The sequence below is a fragment of the Falco punctatus genome, assembly GCF_963210335.1.
Source record: "Falco punctatus genome assembly, chromosome: Z".
NCBI lineage: Eukaryota > Metazoa > Chordata > Aves > Falconiformes > Falconidae > Falco > Falco punctatus.
In genome coordinates, this window is record NC_137586.1 from 56,006,059 (window position 1) to 56,031,726 (window position 25,668).

Below are 25,668 nucleotides of genomic sequence, written 5' to 3' on the forward strand. Positions count from 1 at the left end.
AAGAACAAGCATGTTAGCAGCAACACCTGCTCAAGCGGTAAGCAACACTTGAATAAAGCACACTAATAGTAATCTTGTTCATCTTACCATTCCAGTTGCCTCACTATACATCTGAAAACTTATCAAAACATATGCATTTGCTCCAAATACTACCCTCAAAAATTGGTTTCAAAATGCAAATGCTATACACTCACGAACATCCTCACGACTTACAGTTCAACAACTCCTGCGCAAGTAATAACTAAACTATTTGCTATAAACAATTACAACTTAAAACGGCCAGCTCTAAAAAACATCTCAACGTACAAACGGTTTTAAAATAGACTTCTTGAGGAAACATGAAGCATCCTTCTAGTTTATGTTTAAAAAAAAAATCCCCTTCATGTTACACAGTTATAAAAATTAACTCATATATACTGTAAAGCACTAACAGTATGCCCTACAACGTCTGCTCGCCAACATCAGTGCTTCCCCGAACGCTTCTTTCTCAACTAATGGAGAGGATTAAAGATGCCCAGAAACTTCACTTTACTGGAAGGCCGGGCGGACGAACAGCTGTTCGGTGCTCCAGAAACACTTGCTCTCTCCTTGCACGCCGCACATGGAACCCGCTTGTCTCCTGGAGGGCAGCACACAGCAACTCGGCCCTGGAAAGCCAGCTGATCTGGGGGTTCCAGTCCTAACTTCTGCCAAAGCGGACAAAGCACCTTTAACAGGACCAGACGCCGCGCCCCCCCGCTGACCCGGCCGAGCTCTCGCCCACCGCGCGGGCCGCCCCACGTGCGAGCACGACCGGCCTCCACGGGCCGCCCGGGGCCGCTCTGGCTCCGCAGCAGCGGGCTCACGGCCGGGCCGCGCGGCCCGCTCCGCCCTCCACCTCTACGAACGGCGACCCCGTGGAGCCGGGTCCGGCGAGAAGTCGCCCCGCCGCCGAGAAACGGCACACCGCCCCCCGCCACCGGGCTGCAGGCCGGAGAGTCGGGGCCACCGGGCGCCGAGGCCCCACCCCCGCCCCTACCTGCCGTCCGCACGTCGGTCCCTGCGGCCGCGAGGCACGGCGGGGCCGCGCCCCCGCCTCCTCCGCGCCCCTCGCAGTCACCGTCGGGGCTCCCGCGCCGCCTCCAGTTGCGTCGGTCGGGGACCCCGCTGCCGCCCCTCGGGCCGGGCCTACGGCGCCTGCCCGCGCGGTCGCTCCGGGAGCGGCGGCCCGGCGGCCTCCGCCCGATCACAGGGCGCGCGCCCCTCGCCCGTCCTGAGTCCGCGCCACCGTCGCTCGCTCCCGCGGCCCGCGCCCGCCGCCGCCCGCCATGTTCCGCTCCTCCGGGGCCTCGCGGCCCCGCGCGCTCCCCGCCGTCTCCGGGGGCCGGTGACGTCACTCCCCAGCCGGGCCGGCCCCGCCCTCGGAAGCTCGCCCCGCCCCACGAGCGACGACGCGGGGCGTCCTTTGTTTGCACGGCGGGGGGGGGGCGAGGGGGCGGCGGAGGCCGGCCTCGTACGTCACCGCCGCGGCCGGACGAGCGGGCGGGGCCGGCAGCCCTCCCTCGCGCGGCACGCCCGAGGCCTCCCGCGCATGCGCACCGGAACGAAGGCCCGGCCCCGCCCTCTTTTAGCTTCGGTTTGCGGGCCGCCCCTCCTCCCTCCCGCGCGGCGGCAGCACAGCGCAGCCCCCACCTGGGGCCGGCAGCCGCCCCGCGGCTCCGTTCCCCGCAGCTCGCACCGAAATGGGCCGCCGCCGGCAGGCCTGCGGGCACCTGCGCGGCGAGCTGCAAGCGCCGGGCGGGAAGCGGCGCCGGCAGGAGGGGGCAGGAGCCAGCGCCGCGGGACGGCCGCGCCCCGGGGGCGCCGCGCTGCTGCCGCCCGTGGGGTCTCCCCGGGACGGGGGCGCCGCGCAGTCTGTGCTCGGCCGCGTTACAAAAGCCATGAGCCTCTCGCCGACGGGCGCCCGCTGCCTGCTCCAGCTCATACTTTGCGGCTCGGGGCTTCCCTATGCCTTGCTGACAGGCAGGAGGGTTGAGGCGGGCTGGGAAAACCGGGAAAAGCCCCAGGAGCCACGTCCCGTGCTGATGAGTCTGAGAAACACGATCGGGCGCTTGCTACCGCGGAGGCTCGCTCCCGGGGCCGAGCCGCTCAGCAAGCGAACGAACCGGGCGCGGAGAGAACCGACTCACCCGGGCTTGTTCCCTTAGCCGAGACCCTCACCCTGGCTGTGCCCACCTCTCAAACCTTCCTCCCCCGACTCTGATCCAGGAAAACAGAATAAGCCATCTGCTGTAGATATAAACAATTAATGTTCCAAAGGACACAATTTCACTGGGCATAAAAGCAGTTTTAAATCAGTAAATTGCATCGTTACAGCTGCCAGGTGTGCAGTGAGAAGGGCTGAAGAATTAACTGAGGCTGTGCGGGGGGGCTGAGGCCAGCCGCCCTAAGAGGCAGGATTGGTGCTGTCCGAACGGGGCAGGAAGAATTTTTTCCAGTTTTGAAACTGAAATTCCTTCTATTATTCCCATTTTTCTATGTATTGCCTGCCACACATCCCCCACAAGGGATGCATATAGACTATATGTGATGGACCTTAAAATAACTGAATTCGTGAATCATTATGAGTTCAGATACCGATGAGTGTTGTCAGGCTTATCCTACCCGACTGCACCATCCAAAGCAGGGAGGAAGTAGATTTCTTTTTTCCCCTAGTGTTAGAACTTGTAAACCCCTCTTGTGAAAAAACATCTTTACAAAGAGTAACTGGATTACAGACTGAGAACTGGGCGCCCATCAAGACAGGCAAATGACAGTTAAGTTCAGGAACAAGAAATTACCAAAGTAAAGGAAGGTGTGTTAACTATAATTGGGAAATGTAAAGGTTAGAAATAGCGAATCAAATACTGTAGTTATGTATTCAGGTAGTAAGAACCAAGGAAAGAGAAATTCTTTACATAAGTAAGAACACAAATCTAATAGGAGTAATACTATGAAAATAAATGACAGTAAGTTTAAAAGGATTAAAGCCAGGTAAATTGTAATAGGAAATGATAATAATTTCCTGCCCCTTGGGGGTAGTGAAAAAATTCCACTGGACTGCTCCCATGGTGCTCCCCCCCCCCATTACTACTGGGTGGTCAATTTGGTTTTTAACTACATGAGAACTAAGGAATACATAACTTCATTAAGATCTGTGAAAAGCAATGTCCCAAGAGTAGTTAAGAGTTGCATCACTGAAGTTTCATTTCCATTTCAGCAAACCACCCATAGAACAAAAAATATTTTTAAATAAACTGAGTATGATTAAAAGGCTCTGAAGGATAGTATACTTCCATCTATCCCTCTGTTTAACGCTAGTAGGAAACCACTGCTTGGGCATTAAGAAAAAGTAGTATTTCCAAGGAATAATAGTTCCTTGTTATAAATAACTTTCCTTAAATGCTGTGCTCCATAAAGAAATTTATTCAGTTCTGTTTTTTATTATTTTAAGAACAACAATTTCAGCTTTAAGTATTTCACTAATTTAAAAATCATAGGTATTAAACATATACAGCATTTTATACTTCAAAGCAAAATAAAAGAAACTACAAACATCAAGAAAGGGTCCCCTGACTCATGCACTGAGGCTTAAAAGCTCCCATGTCCAAAGGAACAATTACTTTAAAATATATCTCAATTATCATCACTTTGCAGAAACAAGTAAGATGGGAAACGCACTTTTACCTTACGCTAAACTACATCTTTTTATAAGACAACACGCAAAGTACTAGTTTTGGTGCTATGAAATTAAACAGGTTCTTAGTACTATAGAAAATGCTCTCAACAATGTCATATCCTTCTTAATGCAATGAGTCCACACATGAAAAATTTTAAGACTTTGGTTTCCTGCTGCTGTCACTGAACACGAATTCACGATTCTCATGTGCAAAGTCAACAAAATCAAGTAATTGGAGTGGAAGCCTGGGAATAGTTTTCATTAAGATTGCAACACTCCTTTAGCATGTGTGGTGTGGAACTTTTCTCATGCTGCTGTCTAGGAAATGAAGGCTTGTGGAGAGAACCTACTGTAAAATATATGCAGTTTGCCCATCAAGTACCATCCTCTACCATTTCTTCTGTAACGCAAAACTTGGTTACACACGGTCAGGCAGAGAGCAGTAAATTATTTCACTGAAACAATGTATATTAACTAATCAAAGAGAAGTCAAACTATTCTGAAGGCATGCTTCTCAAAGTTTCTAGAATCAATACAAAAATGTCCAACAATAAATCAAAATTTTTAGATTTTAGATCAAGTAAATCCTGCATTTCATCTTTAAATTATATTCCTACCAAAATGAACAGGTCCTGTCACTCTGTAATGGCAGAATAAATCAGAACTGGAAACTAATAACCAGTTCAAAAACTAACCAAAAGTATAGGCGTATGTAAAATAAAAGCAAGAGTGGTACAGAATTGCAATTGTACCCTCATATAGTAACCAGCTGCTCTTAGGAAGCACTACTGCCGATTTAAAAAAAAGAACAAAAAAAAAGTATATTTATATACACAAGCCCATAAAAATTAGAAAAAACAGACATCCAGTTGGCCTGTACCTCCCAATGACACTAACTGAGCCTTAGTGCTCTACCTTCTATTTCAAAATGAGCACAGAGTTCAGTGGTATGTCTGAGAAAAGTACAGACGTCTATTCTGAAGATTGTTTACTGTTTTTCCCATTTTAATCAAAGGATCAGCTAGCATTTGCTATAAAATGCAAGGCAAACAGCTTCACGTATTCTCACAAAGAAAGCAAAGCTCCTACCAAATAAAACTGATATTTGAGGGAATATGTATCTTTGAAATATACCCAAACCACATTCTTTCTCCTTTTTATACTAGTTCCACTTTAGTCAGTGTTTACAGTGGGGAACTCTCATTTGGTGCAGAATCAATACCAATGAGAAAGATTGTTTTCTCCCACCATCCCTCAATATTCAAAAAAGTAAAGTTGTGGCCCAGTTCCTCTGTTAATATGGAAGCAGGTGTTGCTGGTGTGCCAAACAACTTAAAAGGCTATACCTGATTTAAATTTCAGAACACTGTAATCTGTGACACCCCTTCCCACTGCCTCCTCCCAAACCTGTGAAGCACCTAACAGAATTTCCAACAAGACTTAAACCAGTTTTAATTACTCTGACATGAAATAAAACTAAGGGAAGACAATCAATCTAACACAGAGGTGATCTTGCCTGTAATGAGAAAAGTATGAACAATAAAAGGGAACGTCAGTGTTGAGCTGGTGCACTTAGGATGGCTCTGAAAGTAGACTTCCCGCACCTGCTCCTCACCCAAGAATCTTCTAGTAACACAGTGCACAGGGACCAAAAACCAAACCAGTGAATACTATTGGAAATGGTTAGCCAGTTAATCAACTGGAAACTTAAAAATAATTTTGCCATGTTCTGGATAGCATGTTTGACCATTATCTGTAGGTTTAACCAAGGCCCCAAATCTAGGATGATACTTAAAAATAAAATTAAATTTTAAAAAAGAAGAGGGGAAAAGAAGAGCAAGAGGGGAAAAAAGAAAAAAAGGCAGTAGAGCCGTACAAGAATCTTGCACTGACGACAAGTCTTGCTCTAGGATAAGCTGGAACAACTAGGAAATTAATTTATTCTGGAATTACAGCATACAAGGATTTGTGCACTTATCAAGGCACTGCCATACAGGTCACACTCCATTTCCCAAGAAAGGTAATTTACAATTTGACTAATACATGCCCTTTTCCAGGCACCTCAAGCCAAAAAGTTGGTTTGCTAGTAAGTGTCATACTTGCAAACAATGTAACACATGATAACTAATGTTAACCCATTTGTATTACTTATGGACAGTAAAGCTTAAGGTAAAACCATCAACAGTACCAGTGGTTCAATGTCAAAACTTCTCCCTTCTGTATGCCACCTACACTACTGATCCAAGTCTCACTGAACATTTAACATCCAACACTCCACTGACTCAAAGCAAGCTAATCTGAGAATGTGTCAAAAAAATGTTATGAAAATGCCTGCACACTACTAGACAGACTGGTATTTTAAGGCTGCAGCACTGAACAAAAGCTTCCGATCTGTGAAACATGAAGTTCCCAACTCCAAAACAGGAAAATACAGCTACTGCAAAGAAGCTTTGAATACTTAGCTAGGCTCTAACCTCTGAAGTCAGAAGCAACAAGACATTACCTAAATATTAGCAGTAACATTGCTGTTCTTTATTAACCAAGGGTGTCAATATGGCAAATTACAAATGTTTACAATAGCAAATGAATATAAGCAAAAAGGAAAACACAGTACTAAAGACAAATTTCTTCTAACTGACTAAAAGATTGTCTTGAATAAAATAAATTTCTTAGTATGCTAGAGACAGCTCAAAGAGTAATGCTGAAAATTGACAGCTATACCTGCAAAACAATCTATCTTTGTATAGTAAAGGCAATACACAAAAATACCTAATGTATATGCATCTTGTGAAGGAAACATTTATGTAAGCCTCACCTTGTCACTGTCATCATTACAAATGTGATCTTGATGGATTGAGTGGCATTGAAAGGGTGTACCAATGCTACCTACAAAAGAAGGGGGGGGGGAAGAGAAAAAAAAAATCATTAAAATGATAACCCAAATAGTGTGAATGCTAAAAAGAAAAACAAATGTACCAAATGTTCTTTTCTCCCCACATAGAAGAGACATTTATTTGCCAAACTGCTACAGCTCACAAGTAATGATTTTAATTTTGGTAACAGAATACACATCCGAGAGACATTTTGCACAGTGTACCAACAATGTTTTCACATATGTTTTTTTCTCAATGTTTAAACAGAATAAAATTAGAACTAATTCATCAATCCAAAACAAACATACGCAGTGCAGTACATACACAACATGTGTAAATAAGGAGAAGCTACACACTTCATATTTAGCCAATATAGTCCTATCCCATATACCTTACTACAGAAAATTTTCAGGGCCCTGGGAAACCACAAAGCAGCTGTCTCTTTCCAGTGATATGTTAAGAACAAAAGTGAGTGGAAAAATCCAAGGTCAAAGCAGAGAAGTTTTAATTTTATCAATTTTGTTTGTAGCGGAATTTCTGCCTGCTTAAGGTCTTGCCACAGGTTTCTTTACGCCTAGAAAAAAAGGGACAGCACACCTCTGCAAAGGCTTACCCCACTCCTGAGACTTCTGTCCGAGGATGGAGACAAACTGAAGTTTGATTGCATCCACACAGATTCTCAAACAGATTAACAGAACTCTTACTCACACTGTGAAGTTTTATTTCATGTGCTGCTTCCTTGCTTAGAAAGTACAGGAGTGGCATAACTACTGTTGTTGAATTTATGCTTCCCTAAGGTGACTTCTTCCTTGTCCAGTTGCAAATACTGAGCAAAACAATTTTTAAACAGCAAGAAGAAAAAAGTCTGATTTCTAAAGCTACACCATTTTATGATTTTCCTTACAGAATATCCATCTAGAACTTTTCTTCACAAGTTTCTTATGCTCATTCTGTTAAGACTTCTGAAATACTAGTAGTCCTTTTCTGTAACATTTACACCAAATTCCACACAAAACGTTTGTTATAAAGCTTTGCAGTCCATGTGTTGTTTTCAACCTGGACACAACTAATCAAAGATGATAATTATTTAATTAACAGGCAGCCAGCCATAGCCTGTGTAAGTTATAGCCTGTTTAAATTTTTGCTGGAGATCATGATGCAGCAAAACTCTGGCTTCTGAGAATTCACCTGCACGTCTGTACTACTTTGCACTCCAGAGAAGCCAGTTACCTTAAAATCACCAAAAAAGTTCAAGAAATAATGCACTGCATAAACTGAATCCTGGAAAAGACAAATTAACAGCAGTCAGTCCAAGGGCCTTTTGTGACTGTAACACAACCAGCAAGACACATAAAAACATGAAACTAATCTGGTTATTTTCATAGTTCTTAGGCAAACATGAAGATTCATTTAGTTCTTTTCACTGAGGGAAAGAAAAAAAAATTAAAAATCACTTAACCTCAAGCTGATGATTTTGGACAAAACACTACTTCCATCTGCAGTTTTATCAGTATATCAATCAAGACTTTTATCATCAAATCACATATGGAATGCCAATTAGGTTCTTGGTGAAACTTTTATCAATGCAGATGTAAAGACTGATTAAGAGAGCTTAAAGACAGGAGTTCCTGAGTTCCTAGTGAGTTAGCTGCCTAGCTGGCCTCTTCAGACAGAACTGACAACTGACAATTTGGGAAGAGAAAAAAAAAAAAAAAAAAAGCAAGCTGATTTTTCGGACAGTTATTCTTCTGAAAAAAACGTATTTTCCGCCAGACAGAGCTTCATAAAACTAGCTTCTTTCTGACTTACCACTCACAGAAGAGAAGTTATTTTGCCATAGGAGTAATTGACTCTGCCTGAACTGGCTTGAACAGCAGAAGAGCCTACTCATGCTGTGTATTTTTGTAGGAAGGGAGAGCAGAGAAGAAATCACTATACATTTTAAGTTTCAAGGTGCAAAGGGAAAAAAGAACCAGTTTTAAACTGTTCAAAATATGCAAAGCTCCCTTCCCATGTGATTTAGACAAATCACAGAACACAAGTGTTTTCACCAGGAACAGTCCATATGCTTTCCTGAAATTGGGAATCTATTCAAGCTCAAAGGCAAAGGTTTGACAGGTTTCTGTTCGTTACCCCAGAGGCAGAACTAACCTAAAATACAACCTCTTAGACTAATCCAAGATAAAAAAGATAGCAAATAATGAAAACAGTTTAGTTATGCCACATTACACAAGTACATACAAATTTGTTTTGATCATCTATGAATGCACAGTGGATAATGAAAGAAATTTCTAGAAGTGGTTCAGAGGCTACATCTAACCTCAACATCACCTAAAACTTGCTCTCCACCAAATCCAACTCATCAATGTGGACCCTGCCTTACAGACTACATGACAGGCTTCACAGATAGGCTTTTCAGGGACAGCAATCACACACACAATTACAATGATAAACTGGCTTTGTTCTAGCCACGATGGATACCAGCAGCAGCAACACAGCTGCAATAGTACAGCTTTCAGTTAGTAAATACAATGTAGGACACCTGGCAGCCCATTAGGTGTCAGGTTGCCATAGCTTCAATTCTAACAATATCCGCATTACCAAGAAAAAAAAAAAAAGCCAGCTTGGGGTTTATCTACATGTTGCAATCATACTCAACTGTTCCATAAACACAGCCACAAACAGCCAAATGCACTTAGCAGAGAATATGGCAATGCTTTCTTCTTAATATATAGGGGTTTTTTAAACAGGGTCTTTCATGGTCTTCTTATGTGTTTCATTTCTGGTCAGCTACTTAATAGTACCCGACAGTACAATAGGAAGATACAAGACATGATCGCTGAACAGTCAAGTGAAGATTTTAAAGATTTTGCTCCTTTGCACCAGTTAGCTGTCTGATCTCACCAACAGCCTCACCAAAAGCAGCCTTGGAAAAGGGCTTCTTTCAAAACCAGCATTGATAATGCAATCCCTTGAATGTGGGCAGCAGAGGTAACAGATCTAGGGGCACTGACAGAGGGGATTATGAGCTAAAGACTCTGCTCCACAATAATGCAATCTATGATGAGTTATGCAAACGGTTTTTGACTGTGGTTTAACAGGGAAACCATGCTGGAGGACTGGAAGGAACTATAAGCCAATTTACATTGCCCTGACTGCAGGGAGTAAATAGAAACTGTTAAGCTACCTTCATATCCCCAAATCTACACTGAATTTCAGACCAACACAAGAATAATTGTACCTGGGGGCTAGCAGATCCTAAAGCTATTACAAGCAAGGCTTTAATTCTGACTGAAGCATTTTCTCTGCTACAAAGCTCACAGAGTGGTGAAAAATGCCAGTAAGGCTCCTGTGGCACATGGGCCACTGCCCACAGCACCTTCCCAAACACACTTCCTTGCTGTAGTGTTCAGGAGATGCAACTGTGAGGTCTAATACCAATCATCTTGTCAAGCAAAATCCCAGCCAGAACTCTCTCTCCCACAATCCATAGGAGTCTCCCTGCTATGTAACACAAGAGTCAGGTTGTTTATTTATACTCTCATCTTCTAATACCCAGGCGACAAAACTGTAGCCTCAGTTTAGGCTGAAACACCTTCAAGAGACAACAGGCATCCATGAAACATCAGATCAGCCACCCCTTCACCGTTACCAGTATCAGGACAGAGTATAGAGTAATTCCCTTCAAGTGATGTACACATAACATGCATCTGTATATATGTGTGTGTACGTGTATCTATATCTCAAAGACTATATCTGAAAGACTTCAGGAGAAATCTGAGTCTGCCTTTTACCTTTTTAAATGCAGTTACACTCTTTTTCACTCCCTTCAAATCAAACTGAGATACTCTGCTTAAATTATGTCTTGAACTCCGGGAAAAACATCAGTTCTTTTGTACTAAGAAAGAATGCTATGCTCCCCAGATACCACAGGAAAAAGGGATTGTTTCCTTTCTAAACCCACACATTAAACTGAACAGCAGAAAGAATTTTCAGAATTTCATGATCTCTGCCTAACTTGTGCATCGTAATAAAATAATAATCAACATCAAGTTTGAATGGCTTGCTTCATGCCTGCCAATATTAAACAGTCCAAACTCACACAACGCTAGTCCAAGAGGAAAAAAATCTGGGAGTTCAGTCCTTTTAGTTCAGTCGTCTCAGAGCTACTGCAAGTATCTCATTGCTTAAATGAGCAACACTGATTAGTACACTCATTGCCTCCCCTCCCTAGCACCAGTCTGATAAGGAAAACATTTCTGTATGACACCTGTACCATCAAACGTACTTTATCCAGAGCGATGCTGTTGAGCTCTCACTAATTTGCATGAACTAGAAGAGTTCTGGGGTAGGCATTAGGTTTTCAAACTAGAGTTTGCTGAGTAGCAAACGCATGGAAACAAAACCTGAACTGGAGCGAGTTTCGACTCCTAATTAACCGCTCCCTTTAAAATGCCTGTGAGTTGAGTGGAGTATAAAATTCTAGTGAGATACAGCCATGGATGGCCAGCCTACTTGAAAACATGCAAGATAATCAAGAGGTTAAATTACCTCTGACCTAAGAGCCTCAACTTTCAGAAAAAGTAATGCAAACTACTCCTGCAGATGCCTATTATCGGCTGGTCAACAATACTCCTCTGTTTGCTATTTATTTTTTAATTATGCTATTTAGATTTTGGATGTTCCTTCTAATTCAAGAGCCTCCAAATGGCAGTGAAGAAGTTACTTGAAAGTAAACAATGGTTTACTATTACAATGAAAAAGTTGGAGGGGAGTTCAAGAAATGATACAGCTACTTAGGCTGGTCAGGGAAGAGATGGCTCTAGGTTAACTGTCTTATAGAACATACTGACTTTTTTTTCCTACACATGCAAATCAGACCATGAAGAAGCAACACGTTGCATCGTGCCTGGGGGTTGCAGCTCTGCTAGCTGCATAGAATGCATATTAGGATTGCCATTCTTCCCTCATCTCCTCCACTGTCCTTTTTATGGACTCCAACAAACTGAAATTCCATAGGTTTCCCAGAGGTTTGCACTCACATTAACTTCTGTTGTGGAAAGAATTTATTACACACTGGGAAAAGCTAATATTTTTCAGTTGTGTGGTACAGCACACTGTTGCTAACTTTTAAGCAAGTCCTGAGCATAGAATATACATATCTAAGAGGCTGTGATAAAACTCTGGATGACATCCTAGCCAGAAAGCAGCCCAAAGTCACTAGAGAAGAAAAAAATTAAAATACTTCCTGAACTTACTTCCTCCACTTCCCAAGAAAGCCATGCTCTTGTTCAACTGCAGACAGTGTAGGTCTGGTGGTGTTTTCTGACTTCTGGTCTTCCCTTCCAACTCCCTGACACCAGTCAGCCTCACTGGTACACCTGCCATCCCCTCTCCCCTGCTACAACGCCCAGCTGAGGGATTCTGTCCTAATTTCCACATACCTAGTGAAAACTTGTATTTTCCAAACATCAGAAAGCATGATAAAGAGTCTGCAAGAAAAGCTCCCTCAGCTTCTCCTTTTCCTGCAGCTTTCAGGGAAACACACTACGTGCCTAATAATCATCACGAAAAGGGATGAAAACAGCACAACTGTAATGAAACCTGGGCCCATGCTTATTTCAGGAAAGTTAAGTGTACCTTGTAGTAACATTTCTGACTGAACGACATCTTGCAGGTATTTTAGGAGAAAAGGAGAGGAACCCCAGAGCTTAAAAAAGAAGCAAAACTAACACTGCAAAAGTCCTGAATACTGGGGCAGGCCACTAGGCTTCATAAACAGCTCATCGATAAACCAGCAGTGAAGAAAGAGCTTTTTACCTGGTTTCTGCTGTGCCTCTAGAAATCTGCATAAATGTTCTTACTTCAAACAAAAAACATCCAATTTAGATGTATTAATTTGAATTTGTCATTTATAATTACAATTTAAATGCGTTTATACATACAAACTGGACTCGTTACTCCAGCAACTGTCCACAATGTGACCCTCATAGCAGCAGTCTGAATATAACCCCACATACCCCACTGTGGCCTAGCTGTTGCCTTCCTCCTTCTGCACTGACTTTAGTGGCTTCATCTTTTCTAGGGAAGAGTGGAAACAACTGCAGTTCAGACGGACCGGTAACCCACAGGCTCAACCACACGGTTTTATCCCCTTTGTAGCAGTCTCATGCAAAGAGAGGCCACTGCTGTGGTAGCCATCCAATGTAACCCTGCAAGGTCCAAATTCTTACAAGATTTGTGTATTTTTAAGTTGAGCACATATCTGTGTGGAAATTTGAGTGTCTCAGACACTACGGTGTCTGAGGGATCCAACCCATCAGCACCTTGCTTCTCCACATACTCTAGATTTGCAGCTAAAGTCAGCTATTAAGTAAATGAGAAGTTCTCTCCTCAGCTAACAACGCAGTATTAATGGATAAGCATAGGCTTTCAGTGAGCATATATAGTTTCATTGCCAAATTATTAAAATGATTTCCATACAAGATTTATAGCCATAAACTATACTGACCAGGCATGCCGAGAGCAAATGATCAGATTCAGCCAAGCTTCAAATAAAAAGAACATACCTCCCAACATTTAAAGAATTCTTGAAATCAAAGGTGTTACAGAATTCATGTTTACTTCTACAAATTCTGTCTGTATGCACTGTAAAAATCCCTAGAAAAATGGAACTACTATACATAAACAGCCTTTTGGAACATTCTTCAAATATTCAACTTTGTAATTTAAAAAAAATACTGAAACACATCAGAAGTTAAGTCCTTACTGTTAGCTTTTTTCAACTCAAACATTACTCAGATTCTATTTTGGATTTCATGCAAGTGTAAAACTAGTATTTTAAAAGTTTGTCATTCATAGCTTTACAATACACATACAAAAGCAAGGAACATTTTCCGTAAGCTTATTGACAGCTGTGTGCTTTGCTCTGGGTATCAGGTTTTCCCTGCTTATTCAAGGAACAGCTCAGCAAGAAGTCATCCAGGGAAAAATTTTACAGCAGCAATAAACCTTCAGGAAATTAGGTTACTGCAGAAATACCATTACACCCATAAACACAGTACCAATATTTTACTGGTACTCTTAGTACTCAAAATGTCAGGAGATGAAGTGTAACTGATGAGGTTACACAGAATAGCAAAGCATCTACAAAACCTGTTAGCAGGTTATTGAGTTTGGTTTGTAATAGTAAGACACAATCAGACAAAACCAAACTACATAAAGCAGTAAGGTAAAAATATTACTTGTGTCAAATAAGCTGTTTCATCACAGAGACTAAAGTAGGACTGAGGACAATCTCTATGATCTAAGACTAAGAAGTGATCTTCCTGAAGTGGTACCATATAGGAAGTTCTAATCCGTTATGATAAGGCTATTCTAAAAAAATGCTGCCACAATTATGCATGTGGTAACAAGTATATACTATTCCCCACCCCCCAAGGCATTTTAAGATTTTAATTGAGGCCTACTGTAAAATAGAAGTTTAAAAGCCATTTCTGCAATTTGGATACAATATGACATTGTTTATAACATCATTCCCACTTCCTTTGCTACTCCAGAGTAAAACTTCTATCACAAGTATTTAATATACATTGTTTACAAACAGAAGCTGTTCAAAAATAGATTTGATTACAAGATGAAGTTAGACCATTCCTTCTCTGTTATCTTTGTATCCTCCTCTCTCTGAGGAATGAACTCCATAAAAATCACACCTTTCTGGCTATCTCACGCAAGTGCCAAACATGGAAGATTACGAGTAAATCGAGACTAGACCATTTAAGAATTTGCAGCTGCAAGCCCTGCATCAGATGACTGCACAAGTGCCCACCAGGGAAATCCACTGTGGTGCACGTTCCGTAGGGCACAAGCAAATTTTGAAGAATTATAAAATGGTTTGGGTTTGAAGAGACCTTTAAAAGATCACCTCGTCTACCCTCCCATGGGCAGGGACACCTTTCATTAGATCAGGTTGCTCAAAGCACAGCCCAGCTTGACCTTGAACATTTCCACTGATGGGACATCTACAACTTCTCCACAACATCCACAGCAGGGCAACCTGTTCAAGTGTTTTTCCACCCCCACAGTAAAGAGCTTTCTTCTGTATATCTTCCTTATATTCCTAAATCTACCTTCTTTCAGGTTAAAACCGCTGCCCCTTCTGTCACTACAAGCCTTGGTACAAAATGCGTCCCCATCTTTCTTACAAGCCCCCTTTAAGTACTGAAATGCTGCAGTAAGGTCTCCCCAGAGCCTTCTCTTCTCTAGGCTTAACCACCCCAGCGCTCTCAGTCTTTATTCATAGAAGAGGTCTTCCAGCTCTCTGATCATCTTTGCGGCCCTCCTCTGGACCTACCCCAACTGGTCCATGTCCTTCTTGTACTGGGGAACACAGAGCTGGGCACAACACTCCAGGTGGGGTCTCATGAGACCAAAACAGAGGGGGAGAATTACCCCCCTCAGCCTGCTGGCCATGCTGCTTTTTTTGGCTGACTTTCTGGGCTGCAAGCGCACATTGCCAGCTCACATCTAATTTTTCATCCACCAGTATCCTTCTCCGCAGGGCTGCTTTCAAACCATCCATCCCCCAGTCCACACCAGTGTTTGGGATTAGTCTCACCCTGATGCAGGACCTTGCCCTTGGCCTTGCTGAACTTCATGAGGTTCACATGGGCCCACTCAGGCCTGTCAGGTTCCCTCTGGATGGCATCCCTTCCTGCAAGCCTATCGATCCACTGCACCACTCAGCCCGGTGTCACCCACAAACTTGCTCAGGGCGCACTCAATCCCGTTGCCTATGTCAGTGATGAAGATACCAAATAGTACTTGTCCCAGCATGGATCCTTGAGGGACACCACTCATTACTGGTTTCCACTTGGATACTGAGCCATCGACTGTAACTCTTTGGACATGGCCATTCAGCTAGTTCCTTATCCATCAAATAGTATATCCGTCACATCCTTATCTCCCCAGTTTAGCAGCAAGAATGTTGGTCCAGCGTGGGACAGCGTCAAAGACTTTACAGAAGTTCAGACAGATGGTATCTGTAGGTCTTCCCTTGTCCACTGATGCAGTCACCCCATTGTAGGCGGCCACTAGGTGAGTCACACATAGACTTGCCCTTGGCGAAGCCATGTTGGCTCTCTAATCACCTCCCTCTGATCCATATAATTTGACACAGCTTACCACGGAGGTGAAGCTGACTGGTCAGTAATTCCTAGGGTCCTCCTTTTTACCATTTTTGAAAGGATATTTTCAAAAGAAAGTCAGGAGATAAAAGTGCCTGTGGGATTACTGATAAAAGATACATAAATCTGAACCATCTCAACTGCTCCCTGGACACACAGAAATACCACCCAACACATATGCCAACCTTTCTGTGGGGAAGATAACAATTGTCCAAAAACTTGTTTATTCCCACAACCAGCTCATGTTTCTTCAGGGGTGATCTACCTATCATTGTGCAGATAATTCCCATGCTGCTGGAGACAAGGTCTACAGATTCACAAGAGGTTATTCCCATTGGACTGGGCAGACAGGTACTTGAACCAAATGAACGATACAGGAATCAGTTCCTCCTGTCTGAGTAGTCGTTGTCCTTAGATCTTCTCTCACAACAAAATAATTCCGAGGTTATTTTCTGAAGAACTGACATCAACTTAAATTGCAGCTTGAAACACACTACCTCTGTAGCTAGAGCACAAAAACATACTTCCTTTTAGCTGCTGTATTACAGGACTCTGTACAAGAAACTGACTTTTGCTGAAAGTAAATCAATCCTAGAGAAAACAAACAAACAAACAAACAAACAAACCAACCCCAAAAGCCTGGCAAGCCACCAAGGATTTTAAAAAACCCAATCTTTTAATCCTGTCATGGAATTCAGTTTTTATCATCAGGTGTTGGAAGCTGACACAAGAGATACAGACAAATATGCACGACAACTACATTAAAAACCAGGTATGAGCAGATCAGAGCACAGGGATACCCTTACCACTGCTCTATTCCCATCCTTATAGGACTTTATATTAATGGTTTTGAAGAATCAGATGTCTGAAGTTCTTGAGCTTCCTGAATTTTAGTTATTTTTCAAACGCTACCTGAAATTTCAAGCCATTTTTCTTTATTTGTAAGTAGGCTAGTAAACCAATTTTCTCGAAATTCATCTTCTCTTGAGAATCTCATCAAGACTCCGAAAACCCAGACTGCTTATGCAAACTGTCTAGCAGCTGCTTTTTGGATGCACTGAATGAAGTGCCTTCTTTGGCTTACATTTATTGTTACCATTACAACATAAACTTGTCATTATTACAATAAAAAAGCAAGCACAGAAGCAAAACATTAAATATTAAACTCTAAACCCTAGCTTGTCATGTCCCTCTATGTCTTTACAGTGTCACCCACCAAACTCAGCGCTAATTTGCACAAAGATTTATTATTTTTTTCCCCCCTTCAAATAAAAGCTTTAATGCTCCCACACAGCCTAGCCTGGAGAGAAGAAAGCTTCAGTGGTAAAAATGTTGCTAGTGCTGTCTGATTCATGCAGCCTTTAACACAGATAGGAAACAGCAATCCAGAGCATGCATTTATGATCAACTTCTTTCAATTCCTTACTTTTATCAAGAAAAAATGTCATGAAATACTGCAACCAAAATTTTAAATACATCTCAATTTTATTTTATTTTTTTTTATTTTCACTGCATGTTCATTTTAGCCATAAGGCAAAAGGTAGCCATGAGGCACTGCCTACTTAGGAACTGACCTTGCAACTATCTGTTTGAAACAGGTTCTATTCTGAAAGCATAGTTAAAGCTGTATGATCAAGTCATCTCCAGGAAATTACTTCAAGGGAAAGGCCAAGCTGTCTCTAAAGACAGCTTATCTGCTAAAATGGGAAAATCTGAACACAATTAAAACTGGTCTCAGAGAGAAGCTAGAGTTAAAAGTAGTATTTTTTTACTGTGTATGGGCTTTCCACAACCCTCATTTCCATGCAGGTGATTGAGTGCTTACTGTTGCAACTTAAATTAATAATCAGTAGGAGTGACTTGTCCAGACAAAATGAAAAAGTTAATTTATATTTGACAGGCCATGAAATAACTTTCTCTTCCTGTCTGTCTTGGTCTTGCTCCATTTAGTAAGCATTTGTCCCAGTCTTGTTTCAAAGCACGAACCATGTTAATCTTTAGCATTTTATTTATGTCTTTCTCTTATACGTGCACAGTAAGGCCATTAGCAGCCAGAGACACCCCATCAACTTTTCCAAATATTTTTGTTCCTTGAACAAATCAGGTTATGATAATACCCTGGATATTTGGAAGGAAAAGAAGATGAGGTTGACAGCACACCTCTTTTATCCCAGTGCTGCATGTACATGGACATAAGAGACAGCAGTATTAGTTTTCCTCCCTTTCTGGATATATTATGTCTCAATCCATTCTGATTTTCATAGAGAGAAACTTTCTGAGGAACTTGCTTGATCACACGCAACAGTATCCTTGTAATCACTGAAGCAAAGATTCTGAGAAAGGGGGAAAATTTGATATCCACACAGCTGTATGTTTCTCCGGAAAACCAAGTTCTGCTTTTTTTGGAGTACCATTCAGTAAGCAAATTACATCCAGCTTTACAGCACAATTCTGTGCTAATTTGTTGTGTCTCTCATGGGGAAATGCAGCAATTCCTTCTGACTTTTTTTCTTCTCTGGCTTTTAAAACCAAGATGCACTACCACATACTTTGTCTCACCCTGTTTTGGTATTCCTTCCCCAGCAGCTCCCTCTAACTAGATTTGCCTAGGCACCTCCACAGCTCCTAGCCCCTGTCACCACCCAGACCCCACTTGCTCTTGTCCACACTATGCTCATTTGGAAAACCTTTTTCTTCTACACTGTCTATTCTTAGGAGGAAAGACATCAATGGGTACATGAAGTCCCTAATTTTAGCTCTGGCGCAAATACAGGACACAGCTATCAGAGTTGTAACCCACAGTTAAAAATACAAGTAAATCAGCCAGCAACCACATATACAGAAAGCACCACGTTGCTTACAATTTCCAGCATTTCTGAATTCTGATTTCTTTTTTTAAGATTTTTATCTTTAAAAGCTCTTCTTTATCCATAGGGATGGTTAATTCAGAACACCAGCACAAGAGTCTAGGCCTCTACCAGGTTTCAAATTCCAAGAGTACATTACCTAACAAGAAAATTTCTCATGAAAAAATATTCTGAGAAACTTACCTAACCAGCCAAAATGTATTTCTGTCTGTCCTATACCTTGGAGAGAGCAGAACATTTCTTACAAAGCCTTCCCAAGTGTTGCACTGGAAAAATTTCATCTGATGTGTCAGGATTTGGGGAAAAAAAGCTATGAGAAACTGAATGATACCTTCAGTTTTTCAGGGAACTACTGCACTCTTACCAGCTCTGCTATCAGGGAACTAGACACATACGTCATATACACAAAGAACTCCCATTTCAAGTAACACCACTCTTTTATTTCTAAGACCTTCAACTTCTAATTAAATTTCAAATGAAAAAAAAAAATCAAATTACATTGTTTTCCCATCATACCTCAGTGCGTCTGCTTGAAAAGGCAGCTAGTCAACACTTCATGCACATACCACCATACATGGTGTCCTGCTGCTCCAGAGTGTCCATCTTATCATACCATTTCTTCCTTTGTTTTTTAGAAGTGGGAATTCACCTTCCATTCTCCAACAACGCTAACAGACAGAAAAACCCCTCTGAGAACATGCTATAAACCCAACCATATGCCTTACGTCAGAGATGAAAAGCTTCCAGGATTAAACGGGCTTCTTTTTCAGTGTCAGCAAGAATCACCACACTGCCCTATTGAATAGCATAGGGCAACTTTTCAGCATGGTTATGTCAGTCACTATTTTTGTACGCTGTTGCCTTTCCTCTTTAAAAAATGAAGATTTTTTTTTGGCCTATCTTTCATGCTTCCATAGGCAAGTTTATCAGACTGTAACAGAGGCACTCTTTTGATACATATTCAACACTCAGATTAGAAACCTGTCAGCCATGGAATGGGTTAATTTTGACAACCGGAACAAAATGGAGAAACTAAACAAAAGTTTGATTTTTACATATATTTTGCCTTTGTTAGACATTAGTAACTCTAGCAAGGGCACTCTGGAAGCTTGCTACCTAAGAACAAATACTCAAGCTTAGATGGATGGCTGGTCTAAACCCCAACCTTGTCCCAGTGCTGGTCAACAACCTGAGCAAGCACAGAAGAAAGCACTTAATTTCTCCTCCTTTCAGCACAGCCTATCAGCTCACAACCACCAGCAGTTCTGGGATCCCTGATCTGCAGGTTGCGTGTGGATGGCATTGACTACTGAACAGCGATGATCCATCCCTCATGAATTTGTCCAACCATTCTGGGTCCCCCACTTTTCATAACAAATCTGAACTTCATTCAAATCTTTCTGATAATCCTTGCATCTTCCAAAACTCACCTAAGGTTCTTAACAAAGGTTCTTAAGGTTCTCAGCAGAAAAACATACTTTTTTGGAAAAAGTATGTTAAAAAAAATAGCTCTAACGTACTTTTCCCATTCTCAAACACATTATCGATTTAAGCAGCTAAAGACATGCAGAACTCAAAATCCTGACTTGCGATAAAGGAACACTGTTACAAAGAAGTCAGAGTTTTCCTTTACTTTGTAGTTATTTGGAATTAACTAGCTTAGGTGATTCTGACATCACAGCAGTTAATACCCATCAGAAAGCTAATTTACCTTTCTGCCAAGTATCTACTCAAGCAACACAAGCTGGATTGCACCCGTCCATGTATGTTAAAAATCGGGAATCAAATGGGCTAAGATTATCAAGATCAAAATCAGTAGGGTGGATAATACCAAGGCTAAAGGTAAGGTCTCTTTTGCTTCCGTAATACATGCAGCATACAGGCAGGTTCTCATTAACTCACAGCATGCAGAAGGATTCTTCCATCTGGAGGTCTCCTGAGACTCAAATAACCACACGAACCCACTTTTTGGACTGGACATTCAAGCTGCCGGTTATTTGGAAGATTACTCAGGAGTTCTCAAGAGAGTCTCTCCATTACAAACCCTTTCACAAAAAAGGAAGAAAAATACAGAACAATGAAGTTCCATAGTAATACATTACCTCCCCAAAAATCAACATGGACCAAAATATAAGATAGTATGCACAACCGTGATTCCAAACCTTGGTCCAAGGAAGAATCTTTGAACATCACCAACTAGCAGATTAAAACACACGTTTAAATTAAGACACTGAATTTAAACGTAATCAAAGCTATTTTAGGATGTACTTAAAATTGAAGCCTAAGTTGTCTAGAATGAAAAAAAGAAAAGAAACAGTAATTGAATATTTCAAAGGGGTATACATTGGTCCTGAAGTTTTAGGGTCAGTCAAGCCTCTGGAAGAAGTTCTTGGCTAGCAGAGGAAGTCAGAGTTGTTTAGTGTTCTTTCAAAAACTGAAGTCTACTTTTTCTCTTCCAGTTGAAAAGTTGAAAATGTATCTCAGTTTAATAGCTTACTCACTCAAAATTAGTAAGTTTATTACAAATTGTAGGAGAAAACAGTCTAGTTTTTATAGAATGGATAAACTAGTTAAAGCACAACTGAACACTAAATGACTAGTTCTACAAATGCTACATACCAAGAAAAAACTGTTAAGTTTGCAACTCCTCCAAATATCTTTGTTTTCATTTTCCTGATTTTCCTAAGCTTTTTTATTCTCAGCACATTGTAATGTAAACATGTCTGCCTTTTAAGACTGTTTAAACAAGCCTGTTGTGTAAATTTAATTTCATTATGTTCCCATTCAACACGAGCCCAGCATAAATTAAGAAATAAAAATTAATTTTATAAAGGAATAAGAAACAACTACCCATGCAATTTTCCAAAAGACTATAACATGCAACACAGGAAGCCAATTAAATACTAGCTACATGAGTTGTTTAAATGTGTCTCTAAGCTACCCACTTTCCTCACAAAAATTAGCTATGTTCAATTGGAAATATCATTGTTATTAACTAGGAAGATTTAAGTTTTCTTCAGATGAATGCTCCAAAGTTAAACTGAAAAACATAATTCCAACAGGTATCCTACCTGCCAGTCTGAATTAACTGAAACCAATCCAACCTAGTCTATACATAAAGACATTTTTTGTGCAGTTTTAATTTTATAACAAATGGGTTTGTTTGAGGCTTCCCTACTCATGTGCTGTAAAGGTGGGCAGGAACCACACACAAGTTCGTATTTGTTGTCAGATGTACACACGGAACCTTCTAGTTTTCTTCCCCTATTTTTTACATTTTGATCTCTTACCCGCGCTAACGTGTTTTCTTCATTATTTTTATTATATTTACATATATTATATATATATGTAATAATTATATATTTTGATATGCTGTTCTCTGTTCTGTAAGATGCACTGGTAACTTAACAATGGTATCGGGCGTCTTCACTTCACACAGCCCAGTAACTCCCCCCAGTTACACCGCGGAGGAGGCCGTTTGTGGCGGCGCCAGCGCTGCTCCCGCTGCCTTTGCGGTGCGGCCCGGAGGCACGCCCGCCCGCACGGCGGCTGCCGGCTGCCCTCAGCCCACCAGGGGGCGCCCCGCCGCGGGGGCACGGCGGCCCCCGCGCCCCTTCCACACGGCCGGTGCACGCCCCGCAGCCACGCCGCGCCCCTCGCCTCGGCCCCACCGAGCCCACCCTAAGCTCACTCGCGGTCCTTCGGAATTCGAAAGCTGCATGATACAGGGCACGCTGGCATAAACATTTGCTAAGTAAAAACCACCACAAAGTAAGGGACTTCTATATATACATATAAAATACACTTTTTAATCTACATATGTATTTATATACTTTTATATTTTGCTTTACAAAGCACTTATAAATAAGGTATGAAGCTGCAAAATGTAACTGGATTGTTTCTCTGAAATGTAAAGCAAATTGCTGATTTGTTCCCGGGATGGGGTGGGTGCTAGAAGCACAACCAGGTAACAAAAGACATTTGAATGGGCCAATTACGAGACCATCACGTAACTACTCTTATGTGGCTAGAGGTTGATGATTTAAAATGTTAAAATTTTAAATGATTAAATAGGTCAAATGTTTAATCTGTAGATGCCTGGTACTTGAATAGTCTTCCAGTTATCAGGCTCCTCTCAGATCACTCATGCCTACCCACCAGCGCATACATCCCAGTCCAGGCACCAGACACTTCCTGAGTCCTACTCTGCTGACTCACACCTCCCTCCTACAGCCATCAGCACGAACACCTCGGATGCATACAAAACCACCAATGATCTGTGATCAAGAATTTGCACGGGAAGTCCTGGTCCCTGCTGCTATCTTCCTGCATCAGCCTCCAACAGACCTGCTTGATGACTCCTCATGCTACAGCACAAATAGCCTTCTCCAGGCACCCATGGTCCTCCCAGACATGGTTTAATTCCATGCTCAGCAGCTGCAAACTGAACAAAAGGGACATCTCCTAAAAGGCTGGCTTAATATTACCAAACTCAGTTGTAAAAGAGATCCATCAAAGTTGCTCCAGACAAGACAAAGTTGCCGCAGCCCAGCGCCCTGCTTTGGGCAAAAGAGCATTCCCCACCCCACCTCCACCCCCTGCCTTTACCAGCCCACTCTACAGATATACAGAGAGGTATTATGAGAAGAGTAACAAACTATTAATTTATTTTTAAGCATCAAAAGTATGGTCAATATAAGGAACATTTTTGTCTCTGTCCTAAAGATTACATCCACTTTGATTAAGTCTGTAATCTAAAGGAACTAACTAACCTAGTTTTTCCAGTGCAGAACTGTCCCCTGATGTAATTAAAACAGTTTTGTCATTTCATTTTTCCTAGAAAAAAAGAAAGGGACAGAAAACCAAGCAGCTGCAAATCCTTCATTCACAAAACATGTGTAGCACAGAATGTGCCTATGAACATTCACCACTGTTGTTCCACTACAAGGAAGCTAAAATGCACGGTAAAACTAGGAGTATTCTGGTTTATATTAGACCAGTTTATCAGGTGTTAGGCAGAAGGCAAAGTGCGTTCTCAGCTACCAAACATGTAAACTAAAATCCTAAATGGACTAGCGAGCTCATGTTCTTTTCTTTCTTAAATGTGTGTGTGTAACTATACCTCCCTGTTTGATAGTTTGTAAAACTTGGGGAGCCCTTTGAACACAACCCACAGTTTGACACAATTTATAACTTTATTACTTATCAGCTTTAAAAGGACAAGGCAACATGTATAAGCATGAACATATTTTAAAAAATTAAACATATACAATACTTTGTTTCAAAAGCAAACCCAGGTTAAAGATAAATTTTACTTATGAGACTGATAAAATTTTTACTAGCAGAATATGCTTTTGCCAGTATAAACTGCCTTAGTGCTTGGGACTTGGCTTCCTAATCATACCAGTGCTAGCTCAACTCTGTCATGAACACCCCTATAAAACAAAGTCTTGTTGGATAGTCCTACTCTAGTTATTTCTCCACAACCTTCAGTCTAAATCCCACTTAGATTACATAAGGTTCAACTGCACTTTTCCAAAACTATAGAAGCTAGCAAGCAAACCCAGAAGTAGATGCAGAGCTATGTACAACTGTATAGTAAATATCTGCTGAATAGACTTCTCTGAAAAACAGCCTCTTGCAAAATTCACAGATTGAGACTTCCTTTTGATAACCTGCCTGAATCACTGGGATCATTGTATGATGTCTGCAGCAAGAGCTGAACAGAATGAAGAACAATCAGAAGCGTGCACATGCTCACGTGGCAGGGGACCCAGCCCAGGAAGGCTAAGCTACGCCTTTAGTCTCACCGAATCAGCTGAGAGTATGCACAGCAGAAGTGAAGTTGCTGAAGTCACAGCTCTTTTTTTCCCAGCTATGACAAACTGCGTGCACATGCACACTGTGTTTCTGTGTTTGTGTGTTTGCAGGGAAACATTAAAATGTATTCAAACAGGTATAAAATAAAACCCAAAAATATTCTCTTGACATAACTTTTACTACTAATTAACGGTAAACACTCAAGCAAAATTTTACCACTGTGTACATATAATGGAAACAAATTAGATCACGTTACCGAATTAACAACCCAGCAATTATTACACAAACAAAACATCGCTGTAGGAACCACAAATGCCAGCCAAATCCACAAAACATCTAATACTCAGGCTCTTTCAAATCAAAATTAAATAATGTTTTTAAATTAAAAAAAAAAAGAAACAAAGAAACCAAACAGTAGCATTTTCTTGGGCTCTGGCCAGGAATGCCAAGTTCTATTGCCTGCAGTATGTTTTCACCACAAAGTAATAAATTCTGCCATGGATGAGGTTATAGTGGCAATAGCAGCTTTCAACTACAGTACTAGTAATAGGAATGGCTTTTAACAGGTTTCATGAAACTACTAATTCTATTTTAAGATTTCAGTTTAGTAACCAAACACTTTTCCTCTCCTCTCCTTTTCTTGAACAGTCTTTAAAAAAAACTCCAAACATTAAACCAAACAAAAAATCCTCAAACCCCCAAACCAATACAGCAAGATTTTGGCAAGGAAGGTATCAGTGGATGCAAAGGGCAGAAGGCAGTCAGCAGGAACAGATGCAGGATGTTATGCTTTCCACTTACATCTTTGTACAGTAACATCAGTGAGGACAATATATCCATTTTTTCAGTTAAATTACTTTTTAATTCATATCAATTGGAAAGGGAGATTTCATCCTACCGTTAAGTGGAGAACTGGGAGACAGCAGCAGAAAGTAAAGGATTCAGAATGACAGGAACAAGAGGCACTTCGGAGGCAACATTACAGGCTGAAGGGGCACCTGTCTGAAGTGTATATGCACAAACATATGCAGCCTGAGAACAGACAGGAGGAACAAGAGCTCTGCCTCCAGTCACAACACAGCGTGACTGGAGTAAGTGAGACATAGCAGGAATGACTGAGTTGTGATGGACTGGCAGATGCTCTTCACAAAATGCAGGCAAGGAAGATGAAGGTGCGGGGGTGTCTTTATGCAAATGAAGTTCGGCTACATGGAGCTCTTTCAGGG

At 41.6% G+C, this 25,668-nt stretch overlaps 1 protein-coding gene across 2 annotated transcripts in view; it reads right to left on the bottom strand.

Moving 5' to 3' along the window:
* RNF38 (ring finger protein 38) overlaps positions 1-25,668 on the bottom strand; it is a 113,303-nt gene that overhangs the window by 48,471 nt on the left and 39,164 nt on the right. The window contains exon 2 of one of the 2 annotated variants that reach the window (XM_080372724.1): positions 6,513-6,583. In XM_080372724.1, coding sequence (XP_080228850.1) covers positions 6,513-6,583 — 71 coding nt within the window. Of the gene's footprint in view, positions 1-1,018; positions 1,344-6,512; positions 6,584-25,668 lie in introns of those variants that run through there. The other variant, XM_080372725.1, reaches the window with a different exon arrangement.